Raw genomic sequence first — 13,659 nt, 5'->3', positions numbered from 1 at the left:
GATTGATGTTTTTGATTCCTCTTAGAAACTGTCTTAGGAGAGGATGAGAGAAGACAGGTGGATTAACATTGTATTCTGCTGAGATTGCTGAGGCATGTATCTTAATGGAAGAGTAAGACAGGCCATTGTGGGACAATTCTGCCAAATATTCCAGTATATGTGCCATGTTCATCACAGTCACATCTAGGCCCTTTGCTTTGTTCCAGGTGTGGAATCTTTTCCATTTTGCTGAATATGCCTTCCTTGTGGAAGGGCGATGAGCTTCCATAATAATATCCTTCACTCTCTGGGATAGGATTTCCTGAGGAGGAGTCATGGTATTCTCCAGGCAGTTAGCTGCAAGGTTTTCAGGTTGGAGTGCAAAGTCCTGAAATTGTGCTGTGTCAGTAGGAGTGGCCATGGGGGGAGAGGCCATGGTGACGTCTGTGACATGCTCTTTAACAGTGGGTACCAGTGCTGTCTTGGCCAGTTTGGAGCTATTAGAATTACTCTGGGCTGCTCTGTCCTGATCTTCAGTAGGACCTTGGTCATTAATGGAAGAGGTGGGAAAGCATACACTGTTAGAGCTTTCCAGCTGAAAGAGAGAGTGTCCACTTTCCATGCTTGTGGGTGGTATGTCCTTGAGCAGAATTTCTTCAGTTGATGATTGAGGGGGAAAGCGAACAGATCTATTTCCGGCCTTCCCCATGATTGTGTGATGAGTAAGAAGATGTCTGGGTGCAGCATCCATTCGTGTGCATCCATGGTAGTTCTGCTTAAGCTGTCTGCCAGTGTAATGTCTTTCCCTGGCACAAACTGGGACTGTAGCTGTATGTTGAGTTTCAAAGCAAGTTCCCATAGATTCATTGTCAGTCTGCAAAGAGGGTAGGAATGGGTGCCTCCTTGCTTGTTTATGTACCACATAACTGTGGTGTTGTCTGTCCTTATGAGCAAGTGGCCTTGCTGAAGGAAAGGTTTGAAGGCCTCGATTGCGTGCATCACTGCCAGCATTTCCTTTTGGTTTATGTGCATGCGCAGCTCTCTTTGCGACCATAGCCCTTGGATACATCTGCCCTCCATGTGTGCTCCCCAACCTTGGTCTGAAGGTCCGTGGTGATGGTTTGGTTGGCTCTTGGCTTGCTGAAGGGCAACCCGCTGTTCGACTGGCAGGCTTGAGCCCACCACAGAAATTCCTTTTGAAGGCAGGGAATGAGTGGGATCAGAGTTTCTAAGCTGTGACTGTGCTGAGTCCATAAACTTCTTAGGTACCATTGTAATTTTCTCATATGTAGTCTTGCTTGTGGAATCAGAAGAATGCAAGATGCCATGTAACCCAGGGCCTGCAGGATTTTCCTTGCAGTCAGCTGAGTTTGTCTGGTCAGATTCTGGAAGTACACTGGTAGTTGTTTTTGTTTTTCTTCTGTGAGAAAGGCCATTTGGGTGGTTGTGTCTAGATCCGCACCCAGAAAAGTTATTCTTTGGGATGGAACCAGTCTTGGTTTGTGGATGTTGACTGTGTATCCCAAGGCCTGTAACAGGTGGATGGCATAGTTCAAGTCCTTTAACAAAGTTTGCTTGCTGTCCGCTTGTATTAGGCAGTCGTCCAGATATGGGTAGATTTGAATCCCATGAAGTCTGCAGTGTACAATTACTGATGCCAGGCATTTCGTGAATACTCTGGGCGCAGTAGATAAGCCAAAGGGTAATGCTGAGAATTGATAATGCTCTGACCCTGCAAGAAATCTGAGGTGTCTTGTGCAGCTTTGTCGAATAGGGACATGCAGTTATGCCTCCTTGAGGTCTAGAGTCACCAGCCAAGACCCCTTGCCCAGCATGGGAAGGAGTTGCTGTAGAGTCAGCATTTTGAATTTTGGCACAATGAGGTAAGTATTCAGTGCGGACAAGTCGAGAATAGGCCTCCATTGATTTTCTTTTCTTGGAACAAGGAATAATCTGGAGTAAAATCCCTGGCCTTGTTCTGAAAGAGGTATATTTTCTATGGCTATCATTTGCATTAAGTTGGTAATTTGCTTCAAAGCCTCTGCCCTCTGATTTTGTGGCAGGTCTGGCATGCCTTTTCTTTTTGGCAATGAGTGGAAATGGAACCTGTATCCTTTGTCTATTATTTGCAGTGTCCATGTGTCCCTTGTAATGCTGTGCCAATTTTTTGAGAATAAAGAAAGCTTTCCGCCCAAAGGTGCTTCTAATTGAGCCCTGGTCGGCGGAGTCAAAATGAAGTCATTGAGTCTGTCCTGGTGTAGCAGTTGTAGTTCCTGCACTACCTCTCTGGTTGGGAGGCTGCCACTGACGGCCTCTGTAGGAGCCTCTAGCTTGCCCTCTACCTCTGGCACGCCTATTCCTGCCTCTTTGATATCTGTCTGAGTCCGGAAAGGACCAATTCTTAGTAGGCCAATTTCTGCTGAATCTCGGTGGTTGGACTTGCAGAAAGTCTTTAACTGTTTGCACAGATTTTGCCTTTTCTTCAAATTTCTTTAAAACCTCTTGAGCCGTGGAACCAAATAATTTTTGCTTTTCCACAGGAGCATCCAAGAGCTTAGCTTTAACATGGTCTGGCAGAGATTGTTCCTTCAGCCAGGCATGCCTACGTATAACTGCACCTATCATAGCTGATCTACATGAAGCTTCCAATGCATCATAACCACACTGCAAGAAATGGTTACTAACCTGCTGGGAGTTATGCACCAGATCCTGAAGGGATTTGCGATCAAGGGGTTCAGAAGAGGACAGTTTCTTATGCAATTCATCTAGTAAATACTCTTGGTACTGTATCATATGAAATTGACAATTTAATGCCCTCATGGAAAAAGTTGCAGAAGTATACACTTTCTTACCCCATCTGTCTAATGCTCTGGACTCCCTTTCAGAGGGAAGAGGATTTTTAGCAGTGGCAGCTGCAACCCCTTTTGGGCCCTGGGAAATAGTTTCTGGATCAGCAGAGTGGGCCTTGTACAGGTGTAAATGTGAGTCCGGGACCCTGTAGTACCTATCAGGTCTGGCAGGAGCCGGAGGGAGAGAGTCAGGGGCAGTACTAACATCAGAGTACACATCATCAATGACATTCAAAACAGGAGGTATAGCTAAGGGCCTATGCTGAGGTAAATGTAAAAAGGTCCTTAATCTCTTTCTGGAATCAGAGAATTCCTGACCCTGCCATTGAAAATGTTCTCTCATAGAGTGTAATGTCTCTCCAAAGGAAAACTCTTCAGGAGGGGAGGCCGAGGGAATAGATTCTTCAGCATCAGAATCCTCGTAGGCCGAATAAGCCTCCTCCTGGTGGTCTGACAGAGCAGAGCCATCCGTGGACTCATCTGAGGACTGGGGATCAGAGGGCTCAACCCTGGGCCTTTTGTCTGGAGGTGGTTGAGAGCCCCTGTCCGGATGAGGTTGGGAACCTCTAATTAAAGAGATCAGATCCTCTGCTAGGGTAAGAATCTGAGAGCTAGTAGAAGGTCTCTGAGAGGAAACCTTGGGAGGCAAAGCCTTAGTAAGTTTAGCAGCCTTAGCCCTAGAGAAAGCCTTAATGGTTTCGGTAACAGGAAGTACCAAGGACTCGGTTTCAGCCGAGACCGAGACACTCGCGGTAGGCCTGACCGAGGTTTCAGCCGAAACCGCGGTCCGCGTGTGTCGGTCCTTGTCCTTCCGTTTTTTAACTAATTGCGAAGTCGGAGTCTCCGACGGCATCTTATAAGCAAAACTAGCCCCAAAAAACTCCTCTGCAAACTCCGACCGACGTCTAAGAGTTCGTCGGTTGAAAGAAGCACAGGCAGAACAGGCCGAAACGTCGTGGTCTGGGCCTAGGCTGGGGAGGCACTAAGAGTGGAAATCCTTATGAGGTATTTGTTTCCCACAAGTTAAACAATTATTAACTTTATCTGACATCGGCTGAGGCAAGAAAGAGTCCCCAACGGGGTACTTAGCTTTTTCGAAGTCTTCGGTAGCTGAATCACAGGAGCTGGCCGACCGGCACTTGCGAACTGCTTCTGCTTCCGGCACCACGCAGCAAGAAAGACTGAGGAGGATGGCGTCGGCTGATGCTTTTATACCCCAGACGCTCTGACGTCGGGGAAAGTGTGACATCAGCCGAAGCCAGACCCAGACTTTGGAATCCGGCCAACCGAAGGGCTGCCTGAGGCAGGACAACCCATATGTGATAAATGCAGATGCATCCTTGAAGGACATCTTGTACAACGCTGGTTTTGAAAGACAACTGTTATGAAGAAAGAAAACGTGCAATGTATAATCCATGCAAATGGAAAATATATTAATATGCTTTGTTTGCTCTTCTCTTAACGTATGTATGCATAAACATCTATCCTATGTGATATTTAAAAAAAAAGGTGTTTAAAAAATGGTGGCTACAAGGAGCACTTTAAAGAATTATTTGTATGCAAGATTTGATATCTATGCGCACACACACACACATACACACACACACACACACACACACACACACACACACATTATATGTCTTGATGGAACTAAAAGATTGACTAAGTAATGTTGCCCCTACTTTTTTACAATGTTTTGAAATGAACAACAAGGAGGTCTTTCATTACAATGGAGGACATATCTAAACATCATGCCACTCAGTTTTGGAAGAGACTGAGGGGAAGGAAATAATACAGTACAGTTAAGCACTAAATTACAAGCAAAACACCAAAAGTAAAACATTTTAAATTATTATAGTCACGCTCACAAAACATTTTTCATATATGAATATATCTGATTATAAATACTATGTGAACCACAAAACTGTTAGTGTTTTTAATACCTGTTGGGACTCCAAGGAATGGCAGGAGTTATGCTATCATCTGGAAACAGAATTCTGATATCCTTGATTCTGTCCACAGCATAGTGCATTTCACAGAGAGGTAAACGGTTCAACTGAAACTGAAGTTCAACCTGAATAAAATACACAAGCATACAAATTACAATCAAAATTTTCTGCAGACACACATGAAAATATCAACTGCTTCTCAAAGAATTTTTGTTAGACTTTCTTCATCTCTGTATGCTGGACAACAGATGAAATTACTCTGGGATGAGTTCTGTACTAATAAGACAAAAACAAATCATGAAGAGTTCCAAAGGGATAGTGCGAAGACAGGAAAACACAATACTGTAGCAAAACAGACAAAAAAAGATGTCAATGGAAGATTACCAATGATGGAACAAGTTTACAAGAATCAAAAAGATATAGAAATCCAGGAAAGTTTGTTGGCTTGCCACAAATTTATTGTATAAAGTTCCACAAGGCACATAAAGCAAACTAGCACAGATGAATAAACATTCCACATACACTATAAACGCACTTCTCCCAATACGTATTGGGAGAAGTGCGTTTATAGTGTATGTGGAGTGTTTATTCATCTGTGCTAGTTTGCTTTATGTGCCTTGTGGAACTTTATACAATAAATTTGTGGCAAGCCAACAAACTTTCCTGGATTTATATATCTTTTTGGTTATCGTAGTCGAGTGGCGCTTTGTACTACTTGTTTTTGAAGTTTACAAGAATGTTGCAGCCAACCATCAAGAAATATCTTGAAACCAGCACCCAGGATTAAAACGGTGCACTATGAAAATTGCGTTTATATCACGCTACTGAAAGATGAAAATAGCGAACACTACTTCATCGAACCTAAAATATCTAAACCACATATCGAACATTCAGAACAATGAATTTTTCCTTGGGGAAAAAAATTTGCTATTCCGAAACACACACACAACACAAGCACACCTAAAAAACATCAATCCACACACATACACTTCTAATCCTACAACTAACCCTACACTAAACTGTACATACACTACTATCTTATCCACTTACCTTAACCCTAACCCTAAGGTCTGTCACTATCGCACACTCACCTTACCCGCGCCCTAACCTTAACTCACTTAACCCACCCCCCTAATCCTAATTCACCTAACCCGCGCCCTAACCCTAACTCACCTAACCCGTGCCCTAACGACCACACAATCGCACACTTACCTGTACACGACCCGTAACTTTCCACCACAGCGCTGAAAATAGCAAAGCCACAGAACCGGCCAACCAAATTCTTTCCCTAGGAAAGAATTTGGTGTTCTGCAGCTTAGCTATTTTTAGCGTTCGCTCAAAACGGGTCGATATTAGAACATTCCAAGTTTTAAAACTTCGATGTTCTGATACAGACCCTGAAAATTCACCATAAACACGTGTAGACATGCATCTTATTTAAAACCACTTTAACACTCTTGTCTCTTACTGACACTTCACCAGAGCTAATCCATAAGTTAAAAATTTCAGTTTAAATCCACAGCTGCAACATAAATGGAAGCTAATACTACCAAAATTACATCACTTCCTCTGCCAAATTCAATCAACTCCCAATACATTTGTTGCTAATAATGTCAAAAAATATGAACCACATACTTAAATTATTTGTGCAAACTCTGATGTAAAAATCAATACATGAACAAACATTAGAAGCACAGCATCAAAATAGCATTATTTTGGGGAAGTTGGTGACAAAAGAAATACAAAAAGAAGTTATGTACCTACCATAACATTCCATGTTTGTTGTCCTTCATCTCGCCTTCCTTCTTGCTGGCTGGGTTCAGAGACGATCCTCGGCTCTGACTTGGCTGATTTACTATAGCTCGAGAGCTTATACTGGCTCGAGGCTAACCCCTTTCCCAACATGCCTAGTGGTAGCTACCCAGACCTCATTTGTGATAGCCCACACTAGACAATCATAGTAAATGCAAATTTTACTAAGCTCGTACACATTCAAGGTTAGAAAGGAAAGAGGAAAAAAACAAGGCATGGTTAACTAACCTGGTATGTCAACAGGAAACTCAGTTAGTGTGACCAATGAAAGGAATTCCTCTCAATCCTCCAGGAAGTGGGAAGGAGGGGGGTATGCAAGAAGGAAGGCGAGATGAAGGACAACTAACATGAAACATTATGGTAGGTACATAACGTCTTTATGTTATGTTGTCCCATCTTGCCTTCATTCTTGCTGGTTGGGACCGCGTCCCCAGCACCTGGTTCTTGGGTGGCTCACTGGAACAAACTCTTAAAGACCGGGGAACCAAAGGATGCCCTGTTCTGGGAGACCACATCCACTGAAATGAGGATTTGCCCATGTTGCTGCTGCACAGATTGTATCTAAAGGCAATTTGGCTTGGAAGGCAACAGAGGAAGCGAAGGCCCTGGTTGAGTGTCCTCTGGAAGCTTCTTTTTATGCAGATCATAAGAATAACTGCTTGTGTCTGACAGCCACTTTGATAAGGTCACTTTTGAAACTGGAGAACCTTGTTTATTTTCAGCAAAGGATACAAACAATTGATCTGATTTTCTAAAGTCTTTGGTCATGTGTAAATAAAAACGTTAATTGTCTATGAAAATTTAAATGGTGGAGTCTATACTCTGCCTTGTTGCCATACTTGAGGAAGAATACAGGAAGCTCAATGGACTGATTACAATTGCACTCTGAACATACATTTGGCAAGGAAGGAAGGATTGGTTCTGAGAGAGACCATCTTTGTGAAAGATGAGATACGGTGGGCAAATAAAGTGTGTAATTCAGAAACCAGTCTAGATGAGGTGATGGTAACCAAGAAAAGGGTTTTCAAAGATAGACATTTCAGGGGGCAAGATGATGCTGGTTCAAAGGGTGGAAGAAACAGAGGGGCTAAAACCAAGTTTAGGTCCCTGGGAGGTTCTCTTACCGGGGTCCATAAAAGGGTTGCAGCTCGTAAGAATGCTCTGCATAGCTTATGGGACATGATGTTTGAGCCCAACTCTCCCACATGAAAACTGAGATGGCAGCCAGTTGGACCCTAACAGTAGCTGCAGCTGCCCCTTGTTCGAAAGTTTTGGCCAGGAAATCAAGAATCTTGTGAACAGGATCAGTGAAGGGATCAATATCATTATTCTTTGCTCAATAAGAGAACCTCTTCCATTTGCTAGTGTAAATCATCCTGGTAGTGGGCTTGTGAGAGGACACCAGGATGTGTTGTACTGACGGGGAAATGTTGGGGAGCCTGGCTAACACTGCAAGTGGAGAAACCAAGCAGTCAGCTTGAGAGTTTGGAGGGAGGGGGGATGGAGCACGCCCGACTGATGCATCAGGAGGTCCGTAACTGGGTCTAGTATCCAAGGCTCCACTTGTAGATGATGGCAGAGAAACGGAAACCATATCTGACGAGGCCAGTAAGGAGCACAAGTTTGCAACCCAACGACTTTGCTTTCTGAAGTACCTTTGGGATCAGAGAAAAAGGCATAAAGTAGTCCGGGAGGCCAATCGTGAACAAGGACATCCCTGGGTGGCTGTCCCAATGGGGGGACAAAGGCGAAGTAGCTGCTGTATTTGTTGTTGAGGGGAGTGGCAAAAAGATCGCAGCATGGCTGGCCCCATTTGCGAGAAAATAAGTCCACAAATTCTTGCTTCAGGGACCACTCGTGAGGCATGAGGACAGCCCTGCTGAGCCTGTCCGCTATCACGTTGGATTTCCTGGCAATGTGTCGCAATCAGAAAACATTGGGAAGGCATCACCTATTGCCATAGGGCCTCCCAACACAAGGGGTAAGAGCTGGTCCTGCCCTGCTTGCAGATGTACCATACCACTGACAGTCTATCTGAATTGCAATGGCTCCAGTAGGCAGAGAGTCTTGAAGTGCTTGCAACACCAGAAGCACTGCTCTCATCTCTAGAACACTGATGTACAAGTGGTACTCGTGAGGCTGCCACATTTCCTGGAGAGACTGTTCTTGATAATGCCCTCCCCACCCTATCTGGAAGGGGTCCGTAGTCACTGTGGCTACTGGATGGGGGTCTAGAAAGGGTCTGCCCAGAGTCACTTGGGGGGAGACAAGCCACCATACTAAGTCCTTTTTGCAAGATTCAGTGATCAATATCAAGTGCGACTTTGGTAAATCCTGGAAAGACCATTAAGCGAAAAGAAGCCACTGCAGAATCCTCATGTGGAAGCAAGCCATAGGGACTTGAGTAATTGCTGCAGTCATTGAGCCCAAGACCTGCAATACTTCTCTTGCCTGAACTCTCATCTTTTATGAGACACAAAACTTGCTGATGAATGGTTGACACCCTGTCTTATGGCAGTTTTGCTATCATGGCTCTTGTACCTAAGTCTGCCCCTATGAAGGTAATAGACTGACAGGGCAGACTTTTAGTAGTTTATGGTGAGCCTTAGCTGGGAACAGGTTTGAATTGTGTTGTCCCATGCTTTGATTAGGTGATGCTCAGTGGTGGCAGTGAGGAGCCAGTCGTCTAGACATGGAAACACCTGGAATCCTAGACATCTCAGGTGAGCCGTGACCACTGCCATACACTTGAACACCCTGGGGGGCTGTGGTGAGACCAAAAAGCAGAGCTCTGAACTGATAATGACTGGGCTCCCAGCCAGAAGAGTAGGAATGTGCTGGATCGCCTGTCCATTTTTATGTGGTAGTACGTATCCTGGAGATTGATGGAGTACATCCAAATGTCCTGATCCAAAAAGGGAAGAATGAACTGCAGTGTTACCATCCGGAACTTCGTCTTTTTTACCAATTTGATTAGCTTACCGAGATCCAAAATAGGTATCCACTCCCATCTTTACTGGAACCAAAAAGAACCTTGAGTAAGTTCAGGATTCAATTTGGTCTGTGGGGACTTTTTGGATGGCTCTTTTTTCTAGCAATCTTTGTACTTCTAGGATTGTTTGATCCCAAAGACTGGGTGGAACATCTGGGGTAGAATGTTTTTCTCTTGAAGGGGGTAACTGGGAAAAGGGAATTTTGTAAACCCTGGATATTATTGACAGTACCCATGCATCTTTTGTGATAGTTTGGCAGGCTGTTGGGTACAATAACAGTCTGCCCCAGACAGCCTCCAGAGGTGGACAGTCGGGCCTCCCTTCAGGAGTGCTGGAAGGGCATAGCAGAGAACGTATCTCTGTCACCCTGCTGTTGTGGACCCCCTCTGCCGCGAGGCCTGCGTCTTCTGTTGTTGTTTTGCCCTCTGCCCCTGGGGGAAAAATTTCCACATGTGTCAGGTGAAGCTCCCTGGGATTTTCAAAATCACATCTTTCCACTCTTCTGACCTTCAGGAAAGGGTGTAGATGGAGTGGAAAAAACAGACTCCTATGGCAGAGAGAGTCTTGCCATCCTGTTCACACCTGGTGAGATTCTTTTACCTGAGGCCCAAACAAGGACGAGCCATCAAAAGGGGTACTGGTAAAGGAGGATTTGAAAGTTTCCACAAACTGACAAAGGTGCATCCAAGAGTGTCTCTGCAGGGCAACGCCAGTACCTGCTGCCCTACTTGCTCCATCTGCCACATAAGAAATGAGCCTCATGGAGGAGTTAACCACTGAAGTCAAGGTCACAAGCTGGGAAGCTGCCCTATTCGCAACTCCCTCAGCTATAGGATCCTGCAGGGCATCTCCTAACACCTTTAGGAGATCCCTCTGAAGTTGTGTGAAGTGTGACAAGTAATTCAGCAACCTGAGAGTAATGGTCGCAGAATAGAACATACGCTTCCCAAACCTGTCCATCGTAAGGGACTCCTTGTTCTGTGGATGGACAGATGAAGTTTCCTCAAGTTCCTTCTTAGTGGCTGCTGCCACCACCATAGCATCAACAGGAACCCCTTTGGAAAGGAAGGATTTGTCCTCAGGTGCAATTATAAATTTATTTGGTCTCCACGGAACTGGTTCCATGGTCTCTAGAGCGCTCCACACCTTCCAACTCACTACAGACAAAAGTGGGTCAAAAGGCGGAGCACCCAAGAAGTTGAGGGTCGGGAACCAAATGTGTCCGGGTAGACAGACTCGTCCTCAGAATGATTTAAGGACTTCCAGCCACCCCTCTAAGGATTTCCAAGATGTCCGAAAAAGAGATATCCTCAGAGGGGGACAGTGGGGACCCTTCTGATTCATCCAAGTCTGTGTCTGAAATGATGGACTCAGGGGAGTCCAAATGCTTCCTCTTACATTTTTTCTTCCGAGGGACCTCCTCCAAATGTTCGTGCGAGGTTTTGGAAGGAGTGGGGTCACCCAATGGGGTGTCCTGGGGCATAAGTTCCCTACGCTTGGAGGAAGGAGGAGGGTCAAAGGCAGGCACAGGCACCGAGGGAAAGGGAGCCAGTGAAGCAGAGGGTTGAGTGATATCAGGAGACAGCACGCTCATTACCTCGAAGGTGCCACAGTCCCGAGTCGAAGGAGCCTCTGGCTCCCAAGAGCCTGGAGATCTCCTACAAACCGAGAGCGATGGCTCAGAGGCTGATGAGGGAGCCAAACTCACCTGTGCCAAATCTCCAGGAGGGAGAGCAAGGTCGGACAAGGGTCCGATGCCACTTACCCCCTTGGAGCCAGCAAGAGAGCTTCGGCACCCAGATCCCTCGATGGACAGACACCGAGGAGATCAGAGCGGGGGTCGGAACCGATAAAGGAGAAGTAACCAGAGCTGAAGGTTCCACCACCACGACATCCGTGCACTCCGGCTCAGAGTTGAAGAGAGTCGGAGGAGGAACTGATAGAGAAGCTAGATGGGCCGAAGGGGCCAATTCCTTATGGGCTGGGCTCGATAGCAATTTGGCCAGTGCCTGTGACTTGAGGAGCCAACTGACCACTCTCTCCACATTATGATCCGAAAGCCTGGAGGACAGAGAGGAGTGAGAAGAGGACCGGTGACTGCCCGCCTCAAACTGCAACATAGGAGATTGTGGAGCAGAGAGCAAAGGAGGAGACCTGGTTCTTTTATGGGCCTGGACTGGCTCCGAAGATACTGATGGAGCCACCGGAGACCTACCTTTGTCGGAGTCAACACTGGGAGCGGACAGAACCGAAGGTTTGACAGTGGATTTAGGTTGTTCCAAACTCGGAACCGATGAGGGTCGCTTAGGGGATTTTTCAGACAGTTTAGCTGGCTGAGGACCCTGAGACAAAGGATCTTGAGGGTTCTTCAGAAGGCCACGCAAAATCAGCTTGTTCTTTCTCTCCTGCAGGACTCTGGAACTGAAAGCTTGACAAATAGAGCATGAGTCCTGCAGGTGAACGGCCCCTAAAAAGTATACACAACTCGTGTGCCCATCTGTAAGGGACATTTTTTGGCAACACAAGTCACATTTTTTGAAGCCAGAGCGTTTTGACTCGTTGGGACATTGCTGGATAACTAGAAAAAACACAACAGCAAAAATAAGGCTGTAACGGCTAGCAACAAACACTACCAACAAGGCTGTAACAGCTAGCAGCACACAAGGATCTCTCTCTTTTTTTTTTTTTTTTTTTAAATAGAAAGAAAGAAGAAGAAGAAAGGGAGAGAGCCTCTACATAAAATGGCAACTCCCCCAATAGGAGAGCCTCTAACTTAAACGGCTACTCCAAAAGGGTGGAAAGAAGAAGAACTCTCTAAGTTAAACGGGCTCAAGGGGAAAGCAAGGCCTGAGAAAAAACGATGGCCAAGAACAACCAAAACCAACAGCAGAAGGTTGTTAGACTCAACAGGAATAAATATACACACTAACAAGGTAATTAAACCAGTAAAACCTTGGAAAAGATGACAATATATACGAAAAAACTCTAAATACTTAGCTTGAGCCAGAAGTCGCAATCTTGATGCAAGCGGCAAACGAGATCTGGGTAGCTCCTGCTAGGCATGTTGGGATAGGGGGTTAGCCTCGAGCCAGTATCAGCTCTCGAGCTATAGTAAATCTTTCGAGTCAGAGCTGAGGATCAGCTTCGAACCCAACCAGCAAGAATGAAGGTGAGATAGGAGAACATATCATACCTGAACTTTAAATAGATCATGGGCAGTTAAAGTTTGGCTGCTCTTATTTTTAAAACTACCAGTGCATTAGTCTTCTCCTCTACACTTGGGTCATGTTTTATAAGCTTTGTTCTAGGCTTCCTGGCAAGGCTCAGATGATTTTCAAACTGTCACTGCCTCAAGCAGTATCATGCTTATTATGAAGGTGCAAGTCATCAATTTTACTTTTTCCTCATTCTACCAGCCAACAGTGAATCGTTCCCTCTCTTTGTCCTTTTTTTCCAGCTCTACCTATCAAATGTGCTCCTTAAACACAGAGTACACATAAATCATATCCTCTTTCTCATATTGTTAGTACCTTTTACACAAATCCAGCCTTTATTGGACCACCATTCTAGACACTCCATGTAATATATTTTCTATCAATTTTCCCATGGTAGACTATGGACTCTCCACAGCCTCTACAATTTCTCTCATGCCTTCGCATAGACAAAGTTAATCATACGTTATGCTAGCTACTGTCAGTTTTTAACTACCTAACGTTACTGGTTTGATAAACACATTATCAAGAAAAATAAATATTAGGGCTTTCTGTTTTAATACTTAGGAGTACTCCTAGGAAGTTACTAGGCTATTGGCCCCGAGGCCCTTATAAGCCTACTCAAGAGTTTAGCTCATGTTTAGACAAGTCAGCAGCCAAAGCCCCTGCCCAGCACGGACACAGGTGGAATCCCTGCGGTGCATGTTCTGTTTCCCATCCAGTTTGAGCTTAAAAAGGGATAACGAGGTACTCTGCTTGATGTGGACAGGGAATCTATTCCACCGATGAGGTAGTCTCTGGGACACAATCTGTCCCACCAACAAGTCCTATCGATGTCACAGACCAGGTTGAGGTCACGTGTGCA

At 45.2% G+C, this 13,659-nt stretch overlaps 1 protein-coding gene across 1 annotated transcript in view; it reads right to left on the bottom strand.

Annotated features, from left to right (window-relative positions):
- Nucleotides 1-13,659, bottom strand: part of HELZ (helicase with zinc finger) — a 3,197,037-nt gene that overhangs the window by 2,071,925 nt on the left and 1,111,453 nt on the right. Inside the window, exon 8 of the mRNA XM_044085095.1 lies at nt 4,772-4,902. Coding sequence (XP_043941030.1) covers nt 4,772-4,902 — 131 coding nt within the window. The remainder of the gene's footprint in view (nt 1-4,771; nt 4,903-13,659) is intronic.

This window comes from Protopterus annectens, chromosome 10.part0 (assembly GCF_019279795.1).
Source record: "Protopterus annectens isolate FY-2018-M chromosome 10.part0, PAN1.0, whole genome shotgun sequence".
Lineage (NCBI taxonomy): Eukaryota > Metazoa > Chordata > Ceratodontiformes > Protopteridae > Protopterus > Protopterus annectens.
Note: the sequence above shows the minus strand (reverse complement) of the source record. Positions and strands in the feature narration are given on the sequence as shown.